This window comes from Anomaloglossus baeobatrachus, chromosome 5 (genome assembly GCF_048569485.1).
Source record: "Anomaloglossus baeobatrachus isolate aAnoBae1 chromosome 5, aAnoBae1.hap1, whole genome shotgun sequence".
Taxonomy (NCBI): domain Eukaryota; kingdom Metazoa; phylum Chordata; class Amphibia; order Anura; family Aromobatidae; genus Anomaloglossus; species Anomaloglossus baeobatrachus.
The window spans coordinates 518,817,867-518,830,125 of NC_134357.1; the positions used below are offsets into that span (position 1 = coordinate 518,817,867).

The 12,259-nt window shown below is 48.6% G+C and overlaps 1 protein-coding gene across 1 annotated transcript in view; it reads right to left on the reverse strand.

The window, feature by feature from the left end:
• LOC142312872 (uncharacterized) overlaps window positions 1-12,259 on the reverse strand; it is a 284,606-nt gene that overhangs the window by 152,689 nt on the left and 119,658 nt on the right. Inside the window, exons 9-12 of the mRNA XM_075351857.1 lie at window positions 9,525-9,644; window positions 9,375-9,476; window positions 9,129-9,224; window positions 6,183-6,389 (exon numbers count right to left, since the gene is read on the reverse strand). Of these exons, the coding sequence (XP_075207972.1) occupies window positions 6,183-6,389; window positions 9,129-9,224; window positions 9,375-9,476; window positions 9,525-9,644 (525 nt within the window). The remainder of the gene's footprint in view (window positions 1-6,182; window positions 6,390-9,128; window positions 9,225-9,374; window positions 9,477-9,524; window positions 9,645-12,259) is intronic.

The window sequence follows — 12,259 nt, forward strand, 5'->3', positions numbered from 1 at the left end:
ACCCAGACAGTGGGTGTATAGCTACTGCCTCTGTAGGCCGCACAAAGAACTACACTTAAAAGTGTAAGGCCCCTCCCCTTCTGGCTATACACCCTCCCGTAGGAGTACGGATTCCTCAGTTTTAGTACCAAAGCAAGGAGGAGGAAAGCCAATAACAGTTTCAAAAACAAATTCAATCCGATAACAAGATCGGAGAACTTAAGAAACAACATGAACAACATGTGCACCCGAAAAACGAAACCCTAAGAACAAATAGGGCGGGTGCTGGGTCTCCCAATTGGAGCTAGAAGAAAAGGAATTTACGCTCCTAATTGGGAGACCCAGACAGTGGGACGTCCAAAAGCAGTCCCTGGGTGGGTAAAAAGATACCACATGAACGGGCTGTCAGACAGCCTCTTCCTACAGGTGGGCCACCGCCGCCTGAAGGACCTGTCTACCTAGGCTGGCATCTGCCGAAGCGTAGGTATGCACTTGATAGTGTTTGGTAAACGTGTGCAGACTCGACCAGGTAGCCGCCTGGCACACTTGCTGAGCCGTAGCCTGATGCCGCAATGCCCAGGACGCACCCACGGCTCTGGTAGAATGGGCCTTCAGTCCAGATGGAATCGGAAGCCCAGCAGAACGGTATGTGTGAAGAATTGGTTCCTTGATCCACCGCGCAAGGGTGGATTTGGAAGCTTGCGATCCCTTATGCTGACCAGCGACTAGGACAAAGAGCACATCAGAACGGCGTAGAGGCGCCGTGCGAGAAATGTAAATCCTGAGTGCTCTCACCAGGTCCAACAGATGTAAACCCTTTTCAAATTGGTGAACTGGATGCGGACACAAAGATGGTAAAGTGATATCCTGATTGAGATGAAAGGAAGAAACCACCTTGGGAGAAAACTCCGGAATTGGACGCAGTACTACCTTGTCTTGGTGAAACACCAGGAAGGGAGATTTGCAAGATAACGCCGCTAGCTCGGACACTCTTCGAAGAGACGTGACCGCCACAAGAAAAACTACTTTTTGTGAAAGCCGAGAAAGGGAAACCTCTTTCAAAGGCTCGAAAGGCGGCTTCTGGAGAGCAATGAGAACCTTGTTCAGATCCCAGGGTTCCAATGGCCGTTTGTAAGGAGGAACGATATGACAAACTCCTTGGAGAAAAGTGCGTACTTTAGAAAGCCGTGCCAAGCGCTTCTGAAAGAATACGGATAGCGCGGAGACTTGACCCTTAAGCGAGCTAAGCGACAAACCTTTTTCCAACCCAGACTGCAGGAAGGAAAGAAAAATTGGCAATGCAAATGGCCAGGGAGAAAACCCTTGAGCCAAGCACCACGCTAAGAATATCTTCCACGTCCTGTGATAGATCTTAGCTGAGGATGGTTTTCTAGCCTGTCTCATTGTGGCAACAACTTCATGAGATAAACCTGAGGCCGCTAGGATCCAGGACTCAATGGCCACACAGTCAGGTTCAGGGCCGCAGAATTCAGATGGAAAAACGGCCCTTGAGACAGCAAATCTGGACGGTTTGGTAGTGTCCACGGTTGGCCTACCGTGAGATGCCACAGATCCGGGTACCACGACCTTCTTGGCCAATCTGGAGCGACGAGTATGGCTCGATGGCAGTCGGACTTGATTTTCCGGAGAACTCTGGGTAACATGCTAGAGGTGGGAACACATAGGGGAGTCGGAATTGCGACCAATCCTGAACCAAGGCGTCTGCCGCCAGCGCTCGGTGATCGTGAGACCGTGCCATGAAAACTGGGACCTTGTTGTTGTGCCGTGACGCCATCAGATCGACGTCCGGCGTCCCCCAGCGGCAACAGATCTGTTGAAACACGTCCGGGTGAAGGGACCATTCTCCTGCGTCCATGCCCTGGCGACTGAGAAAGTCTGCTTCCCAGTTTTCCACGCCTGGGATGTGAACTGCGGATATGGTGGACGCTCTGCTTTCCACCCACGTCAAAATCCGCTGGACTTCTTGAAAAGCTTGGCGACTGCGTGTTCCCCCTTGGTGGTTGATGTATGCCACCGCCGTGGAATTGTCCGACTGAATCCGAATCTGCTTGCCTTCCAGCCATTGTTGGAAGGCTCGCAGGGCAAGATAGATTGCTCTGATTTCCAGAACATTGATCTGCAGGGTGGACTCTTCCTGAGTCCACGTCCCCTGAGCCCTGTGGTGGAGAAACACCGCTCCCCACCCTGATAGGCTCGCATCCGTCGTGATCACTGCCCAGGACGGGGGAAGGAACGACTTTCCCTGTGACAATGAGGTGGGGAGAAGCCACCAACGCAGAGAGTCCTTGGCAGTTTGAGAGAGGGAGACAGTCCTGTCGAGGGACGTCGATTTCCCATCCCATTGGCGTAGAATGTCCCATTGTAGAGGGCGCAGATGAAACTGCGCGAACGGGACTGCCTCCATTGCTGCTACCATCTTTCCTAGGAAATGCATGAGGCGCCTCAGTGAGTGCGACTGGCTCTGAAGGAGAGATTGCACTCCAGTCCGTAGCGAGCACTGCTTGTCCAGTGGAAGCCTCACTATCGCTGAAAGAGTATGAAACTCCATGCCAAGATAAGTCAGAGATTGGGTCGGGGTTAGATGAGACTTTGGAAAGTTGATAATCCACCCGAAACTCTGGAGAGTGTCTAGTGCCACCTTCAGACTGTGTTGGCATGCCTCTTGAGAGGGTGCCTTTATAAGCAGGTCGTCTAGATACGGGATGACCGAGTGACCCTGCGTGTCTATTGATGCTAGAAAATCTCCTTGAGACATTGAGGCTATGACGGAGCGTAGGGATTCCATCCGGAACCTCCTGACCTTTACGTGTCTGTTGAGCAACTTTAGATCCAGGACGGGTCGATACGATCCGTCCTTTTTTGGGACCACAAACAGATTGGAGTAAAAACCGTGACCTTGTTCCTGAAGAGGGACGGAGGTCACCACTCCTTCCGCCTTTAGAGCGGCCACCGCCTGCAACAGAGCATCGGCTCGGTCTGGTGGTGGAGAAGTTCTGAAGAAACGAGTTGGCGGACGAGAACTGAACTCTATCCTGTACCCGTGAGACAGAATATCCCTCACCCAACGGTCTTTGACGCGTGACAGCCAAATGTCGCCAAAGTGGGAAAGCCTCCCACCGACCGCGGGTGTGGGAATCGGAGACCGCAAGTCAGGAGGACGCCGTCTTGGCAACGGTTCCTCCGGCTGTCCTTTTTGGGCGTGACTGAGACCTCCAAGAATCTGAGCGTCTCTGGTCTTTTTGAGTCTTTTTTGACGAGGCGAATTGGGACCTGCCCGGTCCTCGAAAGGACCGATAACCAGACTGACCCTTCCTCTGTTGGGGTTTGTTTTGTCTGTGTTGCGGTAAGGATGAGTCCTTACCCTTGGAGTGTTTGATGATTTCATCCAAACGCTCTCCAAACAATCGGTCACGAGAAAAAGGCAAATTGGTTAAGCACTTCTTGGAATGAGAATCTGCTTTCCAATGTCTCAACCACAGGGCCCTACGCAAAACAACGGAGTTGGCTGACGCCACTGCCGTGCGGCTTGTAGCGTCAAGAACAGCATTAATCGCGTACGACGCGAATGCCGCCATTTGCGAGGTCAATGGTGCTACCTGCGGGGCAAATGCACGTGTGACTGAATCGACTCGCGCAAGCCCGGCTGAGATAGCTTGGAGTGCCCATACGGCCGCAAAAGAAGGCGCTAATGACGCTCCAATCGCTTCATAGATGGATTTCAGCCAGAGCTCCATCTGCCTGTCAGTGGCATCTTTAAGTGCCGCTCCATCTTCAACTGCAACCAAGGATCTAGCTGCAAGCCTGGAAATTGGAGGATCCACTTTTGGACACTGGGTCCAACCCTTGACCACCTCAGGGGGAAAAGGGTAGCGTGTATCTTTAAGCCGTTTAGGAAAACGCCTTTCAGGATAAGCGTGGGGTTTCTGGATTGCGTCTCTAAAGTCAGCGTGGTCCAGAAAAGTGCTTAATGTACGCTTAGGGTATCTGAAATGGATTCTCTCGTGCTGCGAAGCTGACTCCTCTACAAGAGGAGCTGGTGGGGAAATATTTAACATCTTATTGATGTTAAATATAAGATCATTAACTATGGCGTCACCATCTGGTGTATCTAGATTGAGAGCGGTCCCAGGATCAGAATCCTGATCAGTTACGTCCGCCTCATCACCCATAGATTCATCTCGCTGGGATCTGACCATTGAGATGAATGTGAAGGCCCGTCATAGCGAGCCCGCTTAGGCTGCCCGGGGCCATCGTCCGAGTCAGAGTCTTCACCCTGAGGTGTATATGCCCGTCCCGGAGCTTGGAGCTGAGGGGGACCAGGGGGCAATGATTGCACAGTGTCCGTGGCCTGAAGTACAGGCCTAGCTCGCAATATGTCAAGAATTTGTGACATAGTGAGAGACATTCTGTCAGCAAAAGCTGCAAACTCAGTTCCTGTCACCTGGACAGCATTCACAGGTGGTACACCCTGGGTCACGTCCAGCAGAGGTCCCGACTGTGCAAGCGCCGCAGGGGCCGAGCACTGCACACAATGGGGGTCCGTGGAGCCTGCTGGTAGAAAAGTCCCACATGCGGTGCAGGAAGCATATAATGTCTGTGCCTTGGCACCCTTGCGTTTTACGGACGACATGCTGCTGGCTCTCTGCAATGTGAGAGAGTCTATAGCCAAAGGGGCGACCAGCGCTATGTAATACCAAGTATTTGTAGAAACAAAATACTAAGAATACTACTAGCACAAGAGGGGGTGAGCCCTGAGGGCTGCTTACCGCCCGCTGAATAGCGGGTAAGAGGCGCAGAATTCCTTGTCTGGGTCTCCCCGGCTCCCCTCTGCAGCTCAGCGTGTCAGCAGGAATGGCTGCCGGCGTCTGTGGAGAGGGGCGGTCCGTGGGAGTTCCCAAACAAAAGTGCGGGAAACAGTGTCCCCTCTGTGCCGATTGTGAGGGCTGGAGTATGTAAAAACGACTCCAGCCCTCGGCGCTGATGCACTGGCCAGCGTCCCGCCCCTCTCCTGACTGGCAGGTCTGGGGGCGGGAACGAACGGAAGCAGGCCGCAAAAGCCGGGGACTCGAGTTATCAGCGCGGCCGCCGTAAAAGCGCGGGCCGCGCTGAAGTCCCCGGCGCACCACAAGTGCCAGCCGCGCCGCAGTCCCAGCGGCCGGCGTGACCGATTTCCAGAAGTGGCCAGCGTCCCGCCCCTCTCCTGACTGGCAGGTCTGGGGGCGGGAACGAACGGAAGCAGGCCGCAAAAGCCGGGGACTCGAGTTATCAGCGCGGCCGCCGTAAAAGCGCGGGCCGCGCTGAAGTCCCCGGCGCACCACAAGTGCCAGCCGCGCCGCAGTCCCAGCGGCCGGCGCGACCGATTCCCAGAAGTGTGCCTGCTTCAGCGAAGCTGAATGAGGCCATGGCACAAGCGCCGTAGCGCTGATGTCCCCCGGCGCACTACAACACCCAGCATGCTGCGGTGTGAGCGCCAAATGCACGGGGACACAGAGTACCTTGAGGAAGCAGGGCCATGTCCCTGATGTACTCCGCTCCATCCAGCATCTTCTCCAGGGGCTGTAGATGGAGCACGGTCTCAGTGCCTGGAGACCAGTAAATCCCACTTCACCCAGAGCCCTGTAAAAAGGGATGGGGAAGGAATCAGCATGTGGGCTCCTGCCGCCGTACCCGCAATGGGTACCTCAACCTTACAAACACCTCCGACATACAGTGGGGTGAGAAGGGAGCATGCTGGGAGCCCTGTATGGGCCCTCTTTTCTTCCATCCGACATAGTCAGCAGCTGCTGCTGACTAAAAACAATGGAGCTATGCGTGCGTGTCTGACCTCCTGCGCACAAAGCTAAAACTGAGGAATCCGTACTCCTACGGGAGGGTGTATAGCCAGAAGGGGAGGGGCCTTACACTTTTAAGTGTAGTTCTTTGTGCGGCCTCCAGAGGCAGTAGCTATACACCCACTGTCTGGGTCTCCCAATTAGGAGCGAAAAAGAAATGAATACGGCATATGATGTCCCTCGGGCAGGGATAGTTGGTGTCGGGCGGACGTAAGGCCCTATGACCTCTGTTAATCTCGATGTGCACCCCCGGCGGATGCCCAAGCAGGCCATTGAAGATCGAGGTTAGGGCAGAGGGGATGTCAGCTGGAATGATAGACTCCGGTAGACCCCAAATCCCGAGAGTGTTACTGTGGTTACAATTTTCGAGGTCATCCAGGCTCTGGCGAAGCTCCTGAATCTGGGCTGCCTGGTGAGTGACAGTTTCTGTCAGGGTCTTGATTGAGGATTCGGTCCGATCTTGGGTCTGGGAGATGTAGTTGACTTTCGTGTTCAGGATGGTGAGCTCTGCCCGGAAGTGTGCAAACTCCATCTTGCATTCCTTAATAATTTTTGTAGCTAAAATGGAAATGTCCTGCTTAGTGGAGATGGATTGCATGAGAAGGCAAAAGTCGGCTTGAGATGCTGGTCTCTGACCCTCACCAGACTCAAAAGTGACGGCTGGGGCCTCGTCCTGATCTCCCCGAGGGCCTCAAGGCAAGACCGTGCCGCCAAGGTGTTTTGTGGAGATCTAGTATGGTCTGGACACAGAGGGGCCCCCTGGGGCGAATCCCCAGGAGTCTGATTCTGCCCGAAAGAGAGAAGCAAACGAGCCCCGTCCCAGGGGTGCTGGTGGGGTGAGGAGGAGAGGACGTCCCAGATGAACCGGTCGACCACCCGGGGAGAGAATCATGATCCATTTCTGAGGAGGATCACACCAGGAGATTTGCTCCAGAGACCCCCCTGCTCATGTTCTGAGCTACCCACCGGCTGGGGCCGGTGGGCTTGCTGTCATGTTCTGGGTGGGCCAGAGCTTGGGCTACGGGAGGTTGATAACCGAGGGTGTTGCTGAGTTTGTATTTGGGACCCAAGTGCTCCCTGCTGAAATGTCTCCCCTGATAAGTCTGGGGTTGCCCCAAGCGCCATCATCCTGTTGCCCTGGGGAGGCTCATAGGTCAGCTCCAGGTCAGGGTGTATGCTGAGATAAGTAAGTGCCATTGAGGGACCGCCCTAAAAGCAGGTGCTCTCATTAGACTGAGCACCTGCCTCCTGACCCTTATCCAAGTCCTCGGGCCGATGCTGAAAAGGGCTTCGCAGCCTCTGAGAGTGCTAGATGGAGAACCGCTCTGGCTGCCGCTCCTCCCCCTCCAGTACTACGAGAACCCGGCCTGCTGCAGACTCCTGCGCCCAATCTGCTCCCACAGTCCCACTATCTCCACTCACAGACGAGGTGCCCCCCAGGGGGGATTCCAAAGGGGTTCCCTTAACCTGCTTTTGCTCCGGCGGCCGGCGCTGCCCACTGTGGGTGAGAGCCGACAGCAGGGATTGCAGCTGGTCTCCACTCACCACGAGGCGGCGGCCATCTTGTAGCACCTCTGCATCGTCGCTCCTCACCCCGGTTGGCTCGGATCTTCGGCGCCGGGGGGTCCCTGGGGCCACAGGGACATCATCCGTTGCCAGAGAGTGAGTGCCAGGGGATCCGAGCCGACAACGACCCCGCCGTGTGGCGTCCACGGATGATGGCTTGGCCTGATTCTGGGCCGCTGGCTCCTTGCGGTCCCGGTGTGAAAGAAAGATGGAGATGTCGCCCGCAGGTGGAGAGAGCTTTGAGAAGGAGTAGGACCTGGATTTCCTAGAGGATTTCCCCATAGGTAGAGGGGGGGATTCGTTGAATTTGGAGATTTCTGCCCCAGAGCTCTGAGGTGTGCGACTTCACTACTGCATGGTTCAACACGTCCCCGGCTATATTTTTTATTTTTAAATTTGTCTATACCGACAGTCATGTGAGAGTTTGTTTTTTGCTTGATAAGTTAGAGTTTTTATTGATATGATTTTAGGCCTCAAATTTTCATCACTTTCTATTCCACTTTTTGTGAGAAGAAACAGTAATTCACGAATTGTTTTAATTATTATTTTTTTTAAGCCATTCACCATGTCACAAAAGTGATAAGACAGCTTTATTCTTTGAATCAGTACGATTACAGCGATACCATACATTTATATTTATTTTGCCACTTTTACACCATTCAAACAATTTTATAGGAAAAAAATGTTTTTGCATTGCTGTATCCTGAGAACTATAGTTTTTTTTTATTTTTCACTGATGGAGCTATATGGCTTGTTTTTTTTGTGGGACAAGATGACGTCTTCAACGATATTTTTATTTGAATGTGATTTTTTTTATTCCCTTTTAGTCAACTTTTTTGTCAGCCGTTTTTTATTTATTTTTTAACGGTGTTCGCTGAAGGGATGAACAAGTGGGACAGTTTTATAGATAAGGTTGCTGTGGACGCGGCGATAACAAATATTTATACTTTTTTGTATATTTTTGTTTTTACATATGCATTTATTGGTATAATGTTCTTTTTTGTTTTTTATTTTCTGATTTTTTAAAACTTTTTTTTAACTTTGTCCATATAAGGGACATTACCTTTCCTTGCTTTGATCACTGGTATAATGTATTGCAATGCACCAGGATTGCAATATATCATACCTATCAGAGACACTGGCAGATCGCTTCTTAGACCATGGTCCTTGCATGGTCTAAGAGGCTTGCAGTAGCTGACTGACCTGGAGGTCGGCATCACGACCTCGATTTACCATGGCAATGATCGAGCCCCTTGTGATCATATTGCTGGGGTCCCGATCTGGTGGGAGATGGAGCGTGCTACCTCTCCAGTCTTCTAAATGCTGCAATCGCTGTTGATCACGACATTTAAGGGTTAAACAGTCAGGGGCGGCAGTAGGAAAGTCCCTGGCTGTGACAGCTGAAGCTTGGTTATAGCTTAAATGGAGCTCCCAGCGGAAATAGTGCGGGTACAGCCCCTGTGCCTGCGTAATCGTTATGATATACATTTACGTCATTTTGCGGGAACCCCATCCTGACCATAATGTAAATGTATGTCGACTGTCACAAAGGGGTTATCGTGACTTTTCTAGACTATAACTTGTAGTTTTTCTACTTCCCTGGGTGTGTTTTATGATGTTTAACAAGATCTGATTTCTTGATAAAATGTTTCCCACATTCTGAACATGGAAATGGTTTCTCTCCTGTGTGTATTCTTTGGTGTGTAACAAAAGCTGAATTCTTGCTAAAACCTTTTCCACATACTGAACATGAAAATGGTTTCTCCCCTCTGTGACTTCTCATGTGTATATTAAGATCTGATTTGTTAACAAAACCTTTCCCACATTCTGAACATGGAAATGGTTTCTCCCCTGTGTGAATTATCTGATGTCTAACAAGATTTGCTTTTGTGATAAAACCTTTTCCACATTCTGAACATGAAAATGGTTTTTCCCCTGTGTGACATCTCAGATGTATATTAAGATATGATTTCTTACCAAAATTTTTCCCACATTCTGAACAAAAATATGGTTTATCCCCTTTATGAGTTTTCTGATGTCTAACAAGTTGTGATTTGATAGTAAAACATTTCCCACAATCTGAACATGAAAATGGCTTCTCCCCTGTGTGAATTCTCAGATGTGTACCAAGTTGTGATTTTTGAATAAAACATTTTCCACATTCAGAACATGAAAATTCTGTTTTCACTGTGTGAATTATTTGATGTGCAACAAGTCTGCGTCTTTCTTTAAAACATTTCCCACATTCTGAACATATATATGGCTTCTCCCCTGTGTGAATTATCTGATGTCTACGAAGATCTGCATTCGTGATAAAACTTTTTCCACATTCTGAGCATGAAAATGGTTTCTCCCCTGTGTGAATTCTCAGATGTATTTTAAGACTTGCTTTGTGAACAAAACATTTTCCACATTCTGAACATGAAAATGGCTTCTCTCCTGTGTGAACTTTCAGATGTGAAACAAGCTGTGATTTCCGAGGAAAACATTTTCCACATTCTAAACATGATAATGGCTCCTTCGCAATATGAGCTCTTACATGTTTAATATCTGTTCCATGACTGTTATTCTGCACATTAGGTTTTGATGAAGCAGAAGAAATGGTCCATTGAAAAGAATCTTGCTGAGTATTTGTTCTGATACCATGACCATCTGCTGCAAAATCTAAAGATATCATATATCCTTCTGACCTTCTGGTATCATTATCTGACAAGAATAAATATGAAATGTGATTGTTATTTTTCAATAGCAGTGCCATGAAATTGTGTTATTTATATTATGCACTCTTCAACATTGAAATTACAACATGAATATGGAAAAGTCCTGGAGTTATGAAAATCTACAAATTCTTTAGACATGTTAGTAGTATACAAATGAAGAAAAAAAAGGAAACAACATTTTCAAAACATTTTGTTTTGTTTAGGATCGTGTAGGAGAACTCAGAAATACAGACACTTGCTCACCTTGGCTGCTATTGTTAAGGGATAGTGGTTGTCTTAAAGTTCTGCAGCACTGAATGCACTTGAACACACAAATCGTCAAGATCTGCTTCTTGCAGTTCAGTTTGACATTTCCGACCAATTACATCCCAGGTGTTTAACGGGAGACAGAGATGTCGCAGGCCATGGTTGCACATTTAAGCCAAGTAGGCTAGTTCACATTACAATGAGTAACATGCAACTTAGTGATGTTGTATTAAAAAAAATGGCTCCTAGGACATTTTGAAGGCCTTTCTATGGCATTACCTATGTGGTCCTTAAACTAAATTTTCAGCTTTCATTATGTCCAAGACAAAAGGGGGACTCATCACTCAAGTAGATAAACCTCAATACTGTGTTTCCCTGAAATTAAGACACTGCCATATTTTTTTTGCCCTGAAACATGCACTAGGGCTTATTTTTGGGGTAGGTCTTATGTTGGGGGAAACACGGGTTAGGAGTAAATTTACCTCCAAAAAAGGCAGACTCCCTCCAAGGAGAATCATACTTACCAGACCACTAACATCTATGTCTCTCTCACGTCCTCAGCATGCGCTCCCTGCAGGTTCTTGTCTTCTTCACAGCGTTCCTTCCCTGCTTCTGGCCAGCTGGCACTCACACAAACATCACACACACGCACACCCAGTGATACTGCACTGCTTTCGGCAGACAACAGGACCTGGGATGCTGTGAATGTGAGGACCTGCGGTGGAGCGTATTGAGGACCTGTGGTGGAATGCATCGATGCGCTCCACGGCAGGTACTCGAAGCTTTCCACAGAGTCCAGGTCACCGGAGCAATATGGTATCACTGGATTTGTGTGTGTGTGTGTGTGTTATGTGTGTGGTATACAGTGTGTGTGCATTACACTGCAGGTCCTCGCATTCCATAGAGTCCCGGTCTAGTGAGTATGATTGCGAGGTCTGTTTTCTATCTTTTGAGAGGTGTCTGCTTTCTATATTGAAGTGTTCTGCAGTATTCTTTATCTTTTTTTAGTTGCATGAATACTTCATTATTGAACCACAGCTAGGGCTTATTTTTGTGGTAGGGCTTATATTTAGATTCCTGTTAGGGCTTATTTTCGGTGAAACACCACATGAAATTCTACAACTCTAACAGGGCTATGTGGGCAACGTCATGAAGAGAATTTCAGAAGGAAACGTCACACTGCTCCTACTACTAGCATTATTGTGTGAGGTGAGATCGTATACTTTAGCCTGACCCCTCTAGTCTTCATATTAGGTACTCTAATAGCTCAGCGTTACATTGATTTGGTTGTTGAACTAGCTGCCAAAGAAAAGTTTTGAAAAGAAAAAGGGACAACACTGTAAATTGTAAGTGTTTGCATAAACTTGATGTATTTGTTATTAAATATGAGCCGCGCCGTACCACAATGTTTTAGAGGCAGAATTAACATTATCAACAGCAGTTGAAGAATTGGCTTAATTTATTTTTTTACGCCGTTCATCTTGCAGTACAACTGATTAGGCGTCTTTATTCCTCAGGTCAGTACGATTACAGCGATACCACGTTTATATAAGTTTTTAGGTTTGGCGACTATCACAGTTTTTTTTTTTTAAACAATAAAGGTTTTTTGCATCACTGTTTTTACTGAAGGCTTTAGTTTCTTAATTTATTTTTCTGCCAACATAGCCATTTGAGGGCTTATTTTTTGCAGGTTGAGTTGGAGTTATTATTAGTACTACTTTTTGCCACATAATATTTTTTTATTGCTTTCTATTCTGCATTCTAGTAAGGTTTCTATACTTTTTGTGCCCCCTTTTAAACCAAAATAAATACTTTATAAAGTTATACCTTTTGGTATGAAAATCTTGTAAATTCTCCATGGGGCGGGCTGTCTGGTGTCCGTTGCTGTCCCTCCTG